Below are 13,462 nucleotides of genomic sequence, written 5' to 3'. Positions count from 1 at the left end.
CCGGAGAGCCTATGACAAATGCAGTACCCATCATTCTCTCCACGCCGCACGCCCTCGATAGAGGCGAAGTCTAGTGTGTCCAATTTTGGCTCCTCGTGTTTCGTTTGGCTCCACGAGTGATCGATGTGGAGGCGAATATTCCGTGTTGGGCACTCGGGCCAAACGACACGGACGCATACTGTGAAATGGCCTCAAGAAAAGATCGGACTCCACTGACTGCATGACCAGCAGTAGTCAAGCCATCGCATAACGTCATATCGCAGAGCGAGAAGAACCCGATGAAAACTAAACCTCCTATTATGGCATGCACCCATGCATGTTGCGGGCTCATGCGTACAACAGACTCAAATTAGAAAAGATATACTGTTCGCGTCTGCAACTCATTTTCTCATATGGCTTCTTAAGAGACCACATGCAAAAATCATTTTTTTCCATGCGGGCCACTTAAAATATTGGCACGTGAAAATAACGGTATTTTTGACCAAGAGGCTCTTTAACTCACCCGCATACAAAAATCCCCCTTGTCTTCCCATACTTTTTTTTATTCTCCCCTCTCTATCCACTCTCCACCATCTACTCTCCTCTCCTGGTTCTCTCTCTCTTCTCTCCCCCACTCCTCTCAAACTCCTCTCCCCTCTCCTCCCTCCTAGCAGCAACGGTGGGCAAGGACGACGGCGACGGCTTCCTTCTCTTCTCCCCCACTCCTCCTCTCTCTTCTCCTTCTTTCCTGACGGCTATAGAGGGTTTAGGTAGCTAGGGAGGGCGGAGGAGACGCATGATGGCAGCAGCGATGGCGGGCAAGGGCTGCGGCTTCCTCCTCTTCTCCTCCACTCCTCTCCCATTTCCTTCCTCCCAGCGGCAACAGTGGGCAAGAACGATGGCAAAGGCTTCCTCCTCTTCTCCCCCACTCCTCGATCCTCTCCCCTCTCCTCCCTCCTGAAGGCGGTAGAGGGTGCGTCCAGCTGGGGAGGGCGGAGGAGACGCGCAACAGCAGCAGCGACGGCGGGCAAAGGTGACGGCTTCCTCCTCTTCTCCTCCACTTCTCCTCTCCTCTCTCCTCTCTCCCGACAACGGTGGAGGGCTTGGGCAGCGCGGGAGGGTGGAGGAGGGAAGCGACGGCGATGGTGGTTGTCGCCTGTGCGGATCGGATGGCGGCGGCCCTCACCCCACACAGCGGAGGTGGGTAGGCGCAGTAACATCGGATCCGGTTCCTTCTACTGCGTGGCAACAGCTATGATGATGACTGGCAGCGGCGATGGGAGGGGCGGACCCAGCCACCCCTACGTCCCCACGATAACGACAAAGATGAGGACGAGGATGAGGACAACGATGACAAGGAGGAGAGCAGAGGCGGCTTCTAGTGTTAGGGTTTTGTTAGTTTTGGTTTTTTTTTTTCCGGATTTTATTTTTGCATGTGGATGATGTAACTTTAAGCACCTGCATGTAAAAATAGTGATTTTTGCAAACCCCTTGGTACGTGCGGGTCACTAAGCCGCATGCGAAAACTGGATTTGACCGTATGTAAAACTACATTTCATACTACTGACAAGCCAATCCGTCCACTAGCACAAAGAAGGCTTGCAAGATGTCCCAATAGAAGGCTAGGATTATATTGCTAAAAACATCACGAATTATTGCAATCCATATAGATCAAAATAACTTTCTGGATAGATCAAAGTTCGAAAAAGAAAACAAGTTAGGGCATGCATCCACCAGGCCCGCCATAAAAGCACTCAGCCTGCGCAACAGGAGTAATAGAGTAGCATTACTCATTGCCCATATAAGTAGGCAAGTCTGCGTTGATAGGGTTGGTGTTTCCATCCTGATTGATCACACCAAGATTAGTCAGTGATGCAGCACGGCTCTTATTAGTATGTGGGTGAGACCCGCTTCCCATTGGTGGAGTAGGCAGTGCTCGTCGAGTAACCACATAGCCACCAAACGCGATAGCATTCGCCTTCTCTGCCATATTAGTGAACAGAGATTTTGGGTAAGAGCCCACCCCCGTGGGAACACCGTTGAAGCCATAGTACACCCACCAATCTCCACTTGTCCCTGTCCTGCAATTGGCGAGGGTTTCAGTTAAATATTTTTCTTATTACACGGCAGATACACCGCGCATATATTACTACACATGTAACACCACATCACACCCCGCATATGGGTTACTTAACACACGCTCCAGAAAATGGAAACCAGTGGCACATCGCTGATCTTACCAAAATCATGTTGAAAGCCCACTAGTATGTGTATAATATTCGTTGGCACCGGAATTTGAATCCAAGTGAATGGAACTACTACACCACTAGTGAATTAAATATTTTATTCCAGAAACCATAAACTTTTCGTCATAGGCTTTGGGCTATGACGTACTCCCTCCGTCCCAAAAAAATTCAATTCTTGGGTTTCCGTATCTAACGTTAGACCGTCCGTCTTATTTAAAAAAAATTATGAAAAAATTTAAAAGATAAGTCATGTATAAAGTATTATTCATGTTTTATCATCTAACAATAATGAAAATACTAATCATAAAAAAATTTTATATAAGACGGACGGTCAAACGTTGGACACAACAACTTAAGAATTGAGTTTTTTTTGGACATAGGGAGAAGTTAGGTTGACTAATAAGGCCTCTTCCGCCGTTACTAATGACCATAAAATTTTGTTACGCTAAAAGGATGAAACTCTTACCAACAGCACTTCAACTGTAATACTCTGTAGGCTTTTGTCATCTGAAACTGGGTCAATAGAAGCACCTGGTGCAACCGCAGCACCGTTTGCTCGTTCAAAACCTGGGCAGTCCATATTGTAGCACCCAGTGGTCGCATAGCCATCTCTCTGTTTCATATACGCAAAGTAAAATATATATATATATATATACACACACAAAATTTAACAGAACAGTACATATTAGTACTTAGCTGCAATTAATCCTGTCATCAGTTTTCACATACCGTCCAGGAAGTATAAAAGTGAGGACGAGAGTCGCCATAGCGTTCAGGATCAATCTGTAAACACAAACACAAATGGGAAAAAGGAAGATGCATGTCTAAGCAGTCATATATATCATTAAAATTTCATTCATAGCGGCTGACTACAGTTGAACACAGCATTTAAATAAAAAAGGTTAAATATTATAGTTGCTTACATGCCAACCAGCGCCAACTGCATTATAGCTTGATAGTTTGCCATCGTCACCGAAATGACTGACCCAAAGTGCACCTCCACTCAGCTGACCGGGTTTTAGTTCATGACCATACACATCCATCGTCGCACGTAGCCCGTAGTAATTCTCATTAGGACCAGTAGATTGATGCGTGGCAAACTGCACGTACAGTACAGTAATCAGTCAGACAAACTATACCGCTGCTAAACATATCAATGAAACCAACAGCAACTCCAAAAACCAGGAATCTAGCTATTTATTACTGTTTAGAAATATAAATATGCGCTAGACATTCAATTGCTTCCCCCTGACCAAAAATATAAAGCGTACTTTATTTTGTTTTGACAAGATCGACTTTGAATAACAATTGCAATCCCCGCGAAAAAAACAGTAACAATTGCAAGATTAAATTGATCCTGCAATAATTAAATTGACACCAATAATATAATTTTTAACTCACATATGACACCTTCGCTGAATTAATGTCGTGTACAACTTTTCTTGTCAGAATGGAGTTTGACATCATGAATGTCTTATACAGCATCATCTTCTGATTGGGTGCAGCATGTAGCAGATATTGCCCTAATGAATTATTTTCCTGAATGAAGCGCAAAGAAAAGAAATTAGCTGGGTGTTAACAGGGGAAAGTTAATGCTAGTTTTATCTTTCTGGCTAAAAATTAGGTATCGACTAAAATGTACTGTTTATTTTTTAATGGAAATAATAAAACAACCAGTCAACCAATTCATATATATGCATGTTCTTTCCATACAACCAATTAATGTACTTCCTCAAGTAGCTATATTTTGGGAATTTTGAGACTGAGGGAGTAACATTTATTGTTAGATGTACGAGTGTTTTAATGTCTAAAAATTTGCTGTGAATACGTATACCTATGGCTTGACATGTTTGTTTGACAAACCGATTGGGTTTGTCCATCAATTCGTCATTCATGAAAAACACATGCTTAGTGGATTCATCCCACTAACCGTGTATATATAAGACCATCACATCATGAATCAGTCATCTTACACCGTACATGCTTATTACACCGTAAATGTCATTATGTCAAGAAGTACAAAACCAACTCTTCTACTGAAAGCTGGAGAAATAATATATCTCTAAAATTCCAACACAACTACTGTACAAGTTAATCAGACACACAATTAATTTCTAAACTAATTGTGCGTTAATTTCACCTCTCATATAAAATTAATGTTCTAACACCCAACGGAAGAATGTGTCAACTCTTGAAAATAGTGAAACATAATCAAATCACCAGAATGGATGCATTAATATTATATCATATCAAATGAAAGCAATTGCCACTGCATGCAAGATAATATGTTCTGGAGACATATAGAATATACGTGTAAGAAACGATATAACATTCACATAAATACAGTACCTCTTGAAGAGAAGGATACAATCGGACAGCTCTTGCATCTACAAGCAAGAACGCACACATAGAAATTGCTTGCAACACTTGAACAAGTCTAAACATTTTGGGTACCCATAGAGAAAGGATATGAGAACAGCACAGTCAGCTTTCCGCCAATCCTTTATATAGAGGACATCCATAGATGCTTTCTTCGTAGAGGAAATTTGGCTGGCACCAATCCCAAATAAAAATCCTTAAAGAAATGGACGATTCACCTTTTGCGGAGAATATGTACAAGGGCATAATTAAATGTATTTAATAACAGAAGATATAGAAAACAATACTAATAACATGCATACATGAGTGTGTGATCATCAAATTTCATATGGAACCATATATGAAGATATGGAAATAAATGTTCTAAATGAAAGGATGAATCTGCCACACAATCTCGCATTAATCGCCATGAATTCAAAATGCGTCCAACTAATATTAAGGTCAATTAATGCAGATATGGCACATGTCATAATATAACATCTGAAAGATACAACTATATATGTAGCAGTTAATGCACATGCAACTTGCATAGCTAGAAGCAAAATCAGATTACATATACATCTGAAAGATATGATTATCCACATTATTCATGGTGAAATTAATTATAGCAAAGGCTTAAACGTTGTCCTGCTATAAAGTCATGTAACATTTCTTTGTTTACATATCTGCTAATAAGTATACGAATCTTACTGTCTCTGTCCCAAAATATAAGTAAACTTTGCTATATATCTAAACAAGTGCTTGTCCACATACACCGTATATTAAGAAAATATTTTTTGTTACAGGTTTGAACCGGCGTGAGGTCCATTAAGATTTATTAATTTTGTTTGAAGTTTTAAACTGGCAGCCAGGGGCGGACCTAGGTAGGGTGCCGGGTAGGCACCGGCATACCCAAATTATAATATTTGACTGTCAATACCTGCATATAATGAAATAAAATATGGTATACGGATTATTACTAATTAATTCCACTAGTGTTGGCGAAATATGTGTATGTAGGTATTTTAAGGAGAAAACACACCCGTCATGCAAGAAAACACACCTCCGACCAATCAGACGCAAGTATCGGGATTGAAGGGCCCACAAGTTGGGTGAAACCGCCATGGAATAGGTCATAACTGTCATAACTACCATCAAGACCCACCAATCAGTCTACTGGCGAAAGGAGAGGCCAGGAGGTGGGGCCCAGGGTTCCACCACTGGTTCGATCCTTTCATCCTGGCCTTCCACGTGTACGCTGCTGATGTCTTCCCAATGACGGCTGGAGGGTATTTTGGATAATTCCCATAGCTATAGCTGTCATATGAAGGCTATAAAAGGAGGAGCTCATCTCACTTCACCCACACACAACTTTGAGCTGAATTGCAATACGCTCTATTGTTCTTTTGTACATTAGAAATAGGTAGAGAGTGAGAAGAAGCTCTGAAGGGGTGCCCGGAAGTTTGGCGCTCTTTCCGACTTCTTTCTTGATGAATGTAGCTTTCTAGGAGGAATTCTGGAGGAGTACCAGAGCTGTCGGTATACTTTGCTCTAGGTTCGGAGAAACTTCTTCTATTAAGTAAGCATTTGGGATCTTTTCTAAACAATTTCTATCCGCGCCGCCTTCGATGTCGCAGGTCGCGTCCGCGACGCCATCGCCACGGGCCGCAACCGCGCCGCCGTCACAGGCCGCGTCCGTGTCGCCGCCACCGTGGGCCGCCGTCGCAAGCCACGTCCGCGTCGTCGCCGCCACGGGCCGCGACCGCGCCGCCGTAACAGGCCGCGTCCGCGTCACCGCCGCTAGGGGCCGCAACCGCGCCGTCGTCACAGGCCGCGTCCATGTCGTTGCCACCGCGGGCCGCAACCGCGCCGCCGTCGCAAGCCACGTCCGCATCACCGCCGCCGCGGGCCGCAACCGCGCTGCCATCGCTGGCCGCGTCCGCGTCGCCGCCGCCGTGGGCCGCAACCGGTGCCGGTTCACTTCACTGTAGCAGAGGAGAGGGCTCGAGAAAGCTCTGCACAGCTAGTGTCTGAATACTAGCATTTCTCCCTAAACAAAAAATACCATGTACAGTGAGTTAGGGGCAAATAGGTCTTTTTACAGCTCTAACAGATGTCCAGCTAACGGCTTGTGGACGACGATGGTACATAGTAGAGGTTTAAGAAAACACGATAGCATATTATTCAACTTGACAAAGTCAGTGGTAGATTGTAGAAGTGGAGAAAACTCGGTGGTACTGAGTGGATTCTCTCATAACTTTATTATGTTTGTACCTACATACGATGAGTCCATCGAGTCCTCTATGACTCCTTTCACTCTTGATAGTAGAACTCAACTGGCCTACTTACTAATACAATTTTTTATAAGTGTGTAGACAGTGAGCTAGGTGTTAAAACTATGATCGACGTTTGTCTTGAGGGGCATGGCTACGTCGATACGGGACACATATTTCAAAGCATTAGAGAATAAAACCTTAGTAGCTATGGCCAACTTAACACGTTAGATGGCTATTTATATCTAATTTTAATGGTTTTCTCTTATTAATTATTAATTGTTAGAAGTGGTATTTAAAAATATTTATACATTTAGACACAAGTGAGATATGTGCACTTCGGTATGAAATGGAGATGATTTTTTTATTGTATTAATGATATATTACATTTGTTTTTAATAAGCAATTCTATCTATTAAAAAGGCACCCAGCTCTTTCAAGAGAAATAATAAGTAGTTGTGATAGGAGAGTTTATATATAACCAGGACACAACGATTTATTTTAATATGAGAGACGTTCTTATAATTTAATTTAGTGTATCAAAGTCTATGGTTAATTTTCGGGTAGAGATAAGATAATATATGGTTTTTAAACAAAATATGGTAAGATAACATCTTTTAACATTTTTTTAATAAAAAATAAATAAATTGCCCACGTATCTACGTGGGCTTCCTCCGTTTGAAGAGAAAGTTGGGAACTAAACCAGGTCTTATCTAATGCGACATGCGATTGGAAATTTGGAAGCAGAAGAGACAGACATCACAGAACATAGGATAGGAGTAAAACAGAACCAGGCAGTAGTTATTACGTTACTGTCTCCTGAGAGTATTACTACACTTAAACTGCATGAATACACCACCTCCACCTGGAATCGAACATCCATGACACCCAAATACCCAATACTAATTGACCTTAGTAATATACGATAGAATTATACTCACATATCCGTGAATATATGAACATGGGATATGTTAGAATGACTTACATTGTGAAACAGAGGAAGTAGTAGTTTGTTACACCCACCTTTTTCCATGTCAGCTATGCAGCTGCCTGCCATGGTGCTTCAACTCTGATCAGTTAATACTTCCCAAATCTGACATCCCCCTCATCGCTGGCTCGCTAGCCCACCCGAATCGGCGCCATCTGCACGACCACCTCGTGGGAGCACAACGGCGGCGGCTCTCCGGCGATCATCCTGGGCTTCATCCACCTGGAGCAGAGAAGATACAATCCGATGGACAGCAACACTGCCCCAACCAGCGCCGCGATGGAGAGGATGATGATCACCGCAGCATGAACGGTGGAAGTGGAAAAAGATGAAAAAGAAGCACCGTGGGGAGAGATGAGGGACGGCGGCGGAGGAATGTGCGGCCAAGGGTCGGTGACCTCCATTGAAATCTATGCAGGAGTGGATCGGAGAAAGGAAGGGAGCGAGAATGTGAGATACTACTGTGTTAGAGCGGAAGATGAATGCAAACCCTGTTGGCTTTTTTATAAATGAGAGCACGATTTTGTCCACCTAAGCCATACGGTTATTGAGTAACACGATTTATCTCTAGATTGCTCACGAGTACCGAAACTAGCTTGAAAACAATATGGAAGAACAGAATTGCTGATAGCTTCAATCGTGAAGCAACTTCACACGAATTTGAGGATAATATATGGACTCCTTTAGGAGAAAAGTACAGCCTTTTCATAAGCAGATCGACAAAGTGGTCCAATAAAAAAGAAGAACATGTAGTATGTGTTACCCAGTTGGGCACTTAACCTCACCAACAAGGGTCTAGTTGGGTGACATGTTTTAAATTATTGTTCACAAAGTTCCTCTCTGCATTACAGCAGAGGATCTCAAAACTGGGATCAGCATTATTAATGCTTTACTAAGTCTGTACCCCTATCACCGAAATCCTGCGTCCGTCACATTCAAGAAGCACATAAAGAATTATAGTCCTTGCTCTCAGGCAGCAGAGTGCGAGGAAACCAAGACCCAGTTCAGATGAGAACTAACTGCAACTGAAAGCGCCAAGGAAAGGAACCTGTCTCGACTGCAGAGAAGACAATGGCCAAATTAAACTGCCAAGTTTTGTCAGTTGGCGCAGCATCCGTTTGGGAAGGGGTGAGAAGAAAGCTGGTCCTAGAACATAGACGGGGGAATTGAAATGCAAGTGATGCACATTCATTTATAAATGGAATGGTGGCATACTGGCATCAAGGAACAGAACTCGGGCGATGAGAAGTGCAGGAAACGATTGAGATCAATATGGCAGGAAAGGAGTGCAAGAGTATTACGGGGTGAGGACAAAACTTTGCAGCAACTGATCGAAGGGGTTATCCAAGAGGCTCGGTAACGCAGCATATATACTAGTATATAGCTAGCGCAAAAATGTCGCAAGATTGTTGCTTAGGTTTCTTTTAGCGCCTTTTGCTGTGTGACTTAGCTATGTCAGTCAGGTGCTCAAGCTTCGGTGAAGCAATTTTTTGGGTGACATGCATCTACTCGATCCTCATCCATTTCCTTGGGGGAGATTCCCAGTCGGAGAGTTTTCTCTGCGCAAGTTTGGAAACTCTAGGGGATGTAGTATTGCATGGAACAAAATGTATTTCAAAAATATATATGAAAGAATTCAAACAAAATTATAAAAATACAGAAAAAAGGTGAAATACGAAACAAAATAAAAAAATCCAGATGAAATGGATAAAACCTACAGAAAAACCAGAAGATCATAAAAATGTAAAAATCCAACAGAAAATATGAAAAATTCATAAATAAGAGAAAAATATGCAAATAAGGAGTTCTTCACATGATGGTACATTTGAAAAAAATGATCTACGATACGCTGAGATCATGATGGTACATTTGCCTTGATTCGACTTACAAGTAGAATCAACAAAAGTCAGCCCGGGGTATCATTCATAAGGGCATCAACAATGTGTGAAAAAGTCAGTAGTAATAATTCCTAATACCTGGTTCACCTTGTGGGAGTAGGTAGTAAGGTGGGTATTAGTATCATTTTTAGAAAAACATTTTTGCAGGTGGCCGAAACGCATTTTCACCAGCGGGCAGATGATCTGCCTGCACGTAAAGGCCTGCGCGGAGCCTTCACCCGCCTGCAAAAATCGGTGTCCTTACGTCACCTGCCAGCAAAAAGATTTTTTTACCAAAAAAGAAATTAACCACACACAAATCGTTTCACCGATAGCAGCAAAATGTTTTAGGGAGGATTTTTCTCAGATTCATCAACAGCAGCAGCTAGCATCACAATCATCAACAGCATGCGCAATCAAGAATACAAGCGACAATAGGCATACAAGCGGGCGGCGGCGTCTCGGTCTTCGAGGCAGGCGTCGTCATCAGGAACGGTGAGGACGCCGGTTTGGAACGCATCATCATCTCAAGCAACGCCTCAGCACGCTGATTCCTCCAGGCGAACAACTAGGGTCGCACGCCCTGCTCAGGACGATAGTGATGAAGGAGATGAGAGTGACGAGGACGACGCCGACCACGCTCCAGCTGACGAGATTGGACCTTCTCAGCTTGCTGACGCTCCAGAGGCTACACAGCCCTCATAGAGGCCTCGTCGATCGGGTCATCCAACGGCCACGAGATCGCTCTGATGTTCACAGTGGGACTTTTTTAATAATACGGACACACATTTAGAGTATTAAACGTAGACTAATAACAAAACAAATTACAGATTCCGCCTGTAAACTGCGAGATAAATTTATTAAGCCTAATTAATCCATCATTAGCAAATGTTTACTGTAACACCACATTGTCAAATCATGGCGTAATTAGGTCTAAAAGATTTGTCTCGCAATTTACATGAAAACTGTGCAATTGATTTTTTTTCGTTACATTTAATGTGACGAAATTTTTGAAAATTTGAAGGGACCTAAGCACGGCTTTAACTCGGGTTGGTCAATATACTCTAATAGTGCGAAACTTACGAGGAAACTTCGCAGCGCCGAGAAGAGCTACGAAGCAGAAGCAGCCGTACACACCGACACCGGGGACAGAAAGCAATCAGGCGCACCAAGAGGAAGCGAAAAGTTCGATTGCACTTTCGCATCGGCCACAACTTAGAACTTGATGGTTATCATGAGTGACATCGCCAGCGGTAGTCTCTCCCCATCTCGACTCGGCCGAATAAACGGGCCTAATGACGTGACAAGACCATGCCTAGCCAGCCCATAATAACTATATTAGCTCATTAGTTGTGTAACCTAGCACTATATAGATAACAGAACGTCGTTTGCAATCCCAAAACACTTGCAGCTCATTCCTGCCGCTACAACCAGCAAGTCTAGGGTTAGTTCTTCTCATCTAATCCTTATTTGATGCACAACTATGATTATTCAGACCTATATTTTACTATATGTCGAGTTAATATCATGTTATCCTTATTTTTATTTAAGAATAGTAGGTATATATATGTAGTTATATGCATGTATCTGTCAAAAATAGTAAGCTATTATGAGTTATAGATATATTTGTGCTAAACGTTAAATTTCCGTTAAATTCAGATTATTCGTCCGTACTCCGATTAATCGTTTACCGGTACCCTCTCTGTCCGACATCCGTATTCCATTATCCACAACACTGCCAGCAACAACGCCCATCCATCGCTGGCATCCATGACCCACCGTCACTCCCACTTCACATATTGCTAGTGGGTAGTTAAGTTTTTGCACCCTTCAAGCAAAGTGATGGAAATACTATGGCCTCCCATTTGGAGGTTCTACCTGTGTAGGTTCTCCCAAAATTTCCAGCATCCTTAAACAATACAAATTCTCAACAAGTTTAAAAGAATCTGTAGTTATATAATTAAAAAATATGTTAGAACGTAAAAAAACCTATCTTTTTCATATTTACGTCAACGGGTTGGCAGTTAGCTTATGTGAGATATAATGGCGGTAAAACTATAAAGCTCAGTGTGATTACATGAAACCGTGAACTTTTGATGTTTTAAAACTGAAATCGCAAGCACTCGGTGCTACATATGAACTTTGCCTTTATTTGGTTATGGCCAGGAAGTGCAGAATTGCTATGTACGGTGGAATCTCTAACATGAAGCTAATCGTTGACTGGCAAGGCAGGTCTTCCTCTACAAATTAATTGGTTGACAATTACTTCAGCATGTAGTCAAGTAAGCACAGGTGCCGAAAGCAACTTCTTCCTCTACAAATTAATTGGTTGACAATTACTTCAGCATGTTGTCACCAATGCCTTTCCCAACCCAATGAGACAGTGTCCATACCATTAAATAAGCTACCACCTAAAATAAAAAATAATGTGGCAAGTGAATAAATGAGAAAAAAGAAGGAAACCATGTCTTGCATGAGGCATGGTTAATTTCTACACAACATCCAAAACATCATGTGAGATAAGTAATATTAAATTTAAGTATAGAATAGTGGTGTTTGCATTGGAAGAGTGGTGTCTAGTACTAGTTTCGTGATGATGTGGAGTTTATGAAAACTATGTCTAGTGTTTGGGTTGGGAATGGCCTAAGGCCTATAGTTCCCCAAAATTTTTTTCCAAAACATCACATCGAATCATTGACACATACATGGAGCATTAAATATAGATTAAAAAAACTAATTACACAGTTAGGGAGGAAATCGCGAGACGAATCTTTTGAGACTAATTAGTCCATGATTAGTTATAAGAACTACAGTAACCCACATATGCTAATGATGGATTAATTAGGCTTAAAAGATTCATCTCACGATTTCCGGACAAGTTATGAAATTAGTTTTTTTTATTTATGTCCGAAATCCCCTTCCGATATCCGGTCAAACATCTGATGTGACACTCAAAAATTTTCTTTTCGCAAATTAAATAGGCCCTAATATATATCATAGTACAATAAATCTGGACATACCGTCTATCCAAATTCATTGTACTATGATATGTCATATCTACGTAAAATACCTTATATTATGGAACGGAGGGAGTACCGAGAAGTTCACTAAATCTAAGGTATAATTACAAATAGCAAAGTCAGTCTCCGGTTGAGCGAGTATTAGCGCGTCTCGCTAGTCCGACTGAAAGGACACAGTCATTGGCGTGTCAGTTGGGGTGGACAACTCCACTGTGATCTTTTGCATACCCACATTTTGCAGTTAAGGTGTGTTTAGTTCTTTGGGTGTAAAATTTTTTAAGTATATGGACACATATTTGAGGGTATTAAATATAGCCTATAACAAAGCAAATTACAGATTACGCTTGTAAACTGCAAGATAAATTTATTAAGTCTAATTAATCCGTCATTAGCAAATGTTTACTGTAAGCATCACAATATTAAATCTTGGTGTAATTAGGCTCAAAAGATTCGTCTTGTAATTTACATGCAAACTATATAATTATTTTTTTTCGTCCACATTTAGTGCTTCATGTATGTATACAAACATTTGATGTGACGTTTTCTGGCCAAAATTTTTTAAGTCTAAACAAGGCCTTAATTAACCCAGATTTATACATTTCTGATCATCCACGTCGTTGGCTAGACTAGGCACAACACTTCTCAGACTTGTTATTTAGAGGGTGTTTATATCCACAGGCAAATTTTTCTGCCCCGTCACATCGAACATTTGAACACATGT

At 41.7% G+C, this 13,462-nt stretch overlaps 1 protein-coding gene across 1 annotated transcript; it reads right to left on the bottom strand.

Annotated features, from left to right (window-relative positions):
• Positions 1-1,588: 1,588 nt before the first annotated feature.
• LOC4325724 (uncharacterized) lies at positions 1,589-4,911 on the bottom strand. The gene is made up of 6 exons (XM_015790864.3): positions 4,575-4,911; positions 3,627-3,764; positions 3,149-3,325; positions 2,955-3,008; positions 2,692-2,838; positions 1,589-2,060 (listed from the first exon to the last, which is right to left on the bottom strand). Exons 1-6 carry the CDS (start codon positions 4,668-4,670, stop codon positions 1,971-1,973), a joined length of 702 nt encoding a protein of 233 aa, XP_015646350.1. The 5' UTR covers positions 4,671-4,911; the 3' UTR covers positions 1,589-1,970.
• Between the last annotated feature and the right edge of the window lie 8,551 nt (positions 4,912-13,462).

Source organism: Oryza sativa, chromosome 1 (assembly GCF_034140825.1).
Source record: "Oryza sativa Japonica Group chromosome 1, ASM3414082v1".
NCBI classification, from domain to species: Eukaryota; Viridiplantae; Streptophyta; class Magnoliopsida; order Poales; family Poaceae; genus Oryza; species Oryza sativa.
Note: the sequence above shows the minus strand (reverse complement) of the source record. Positions and strands in the feature narration are given on the sequence as shown.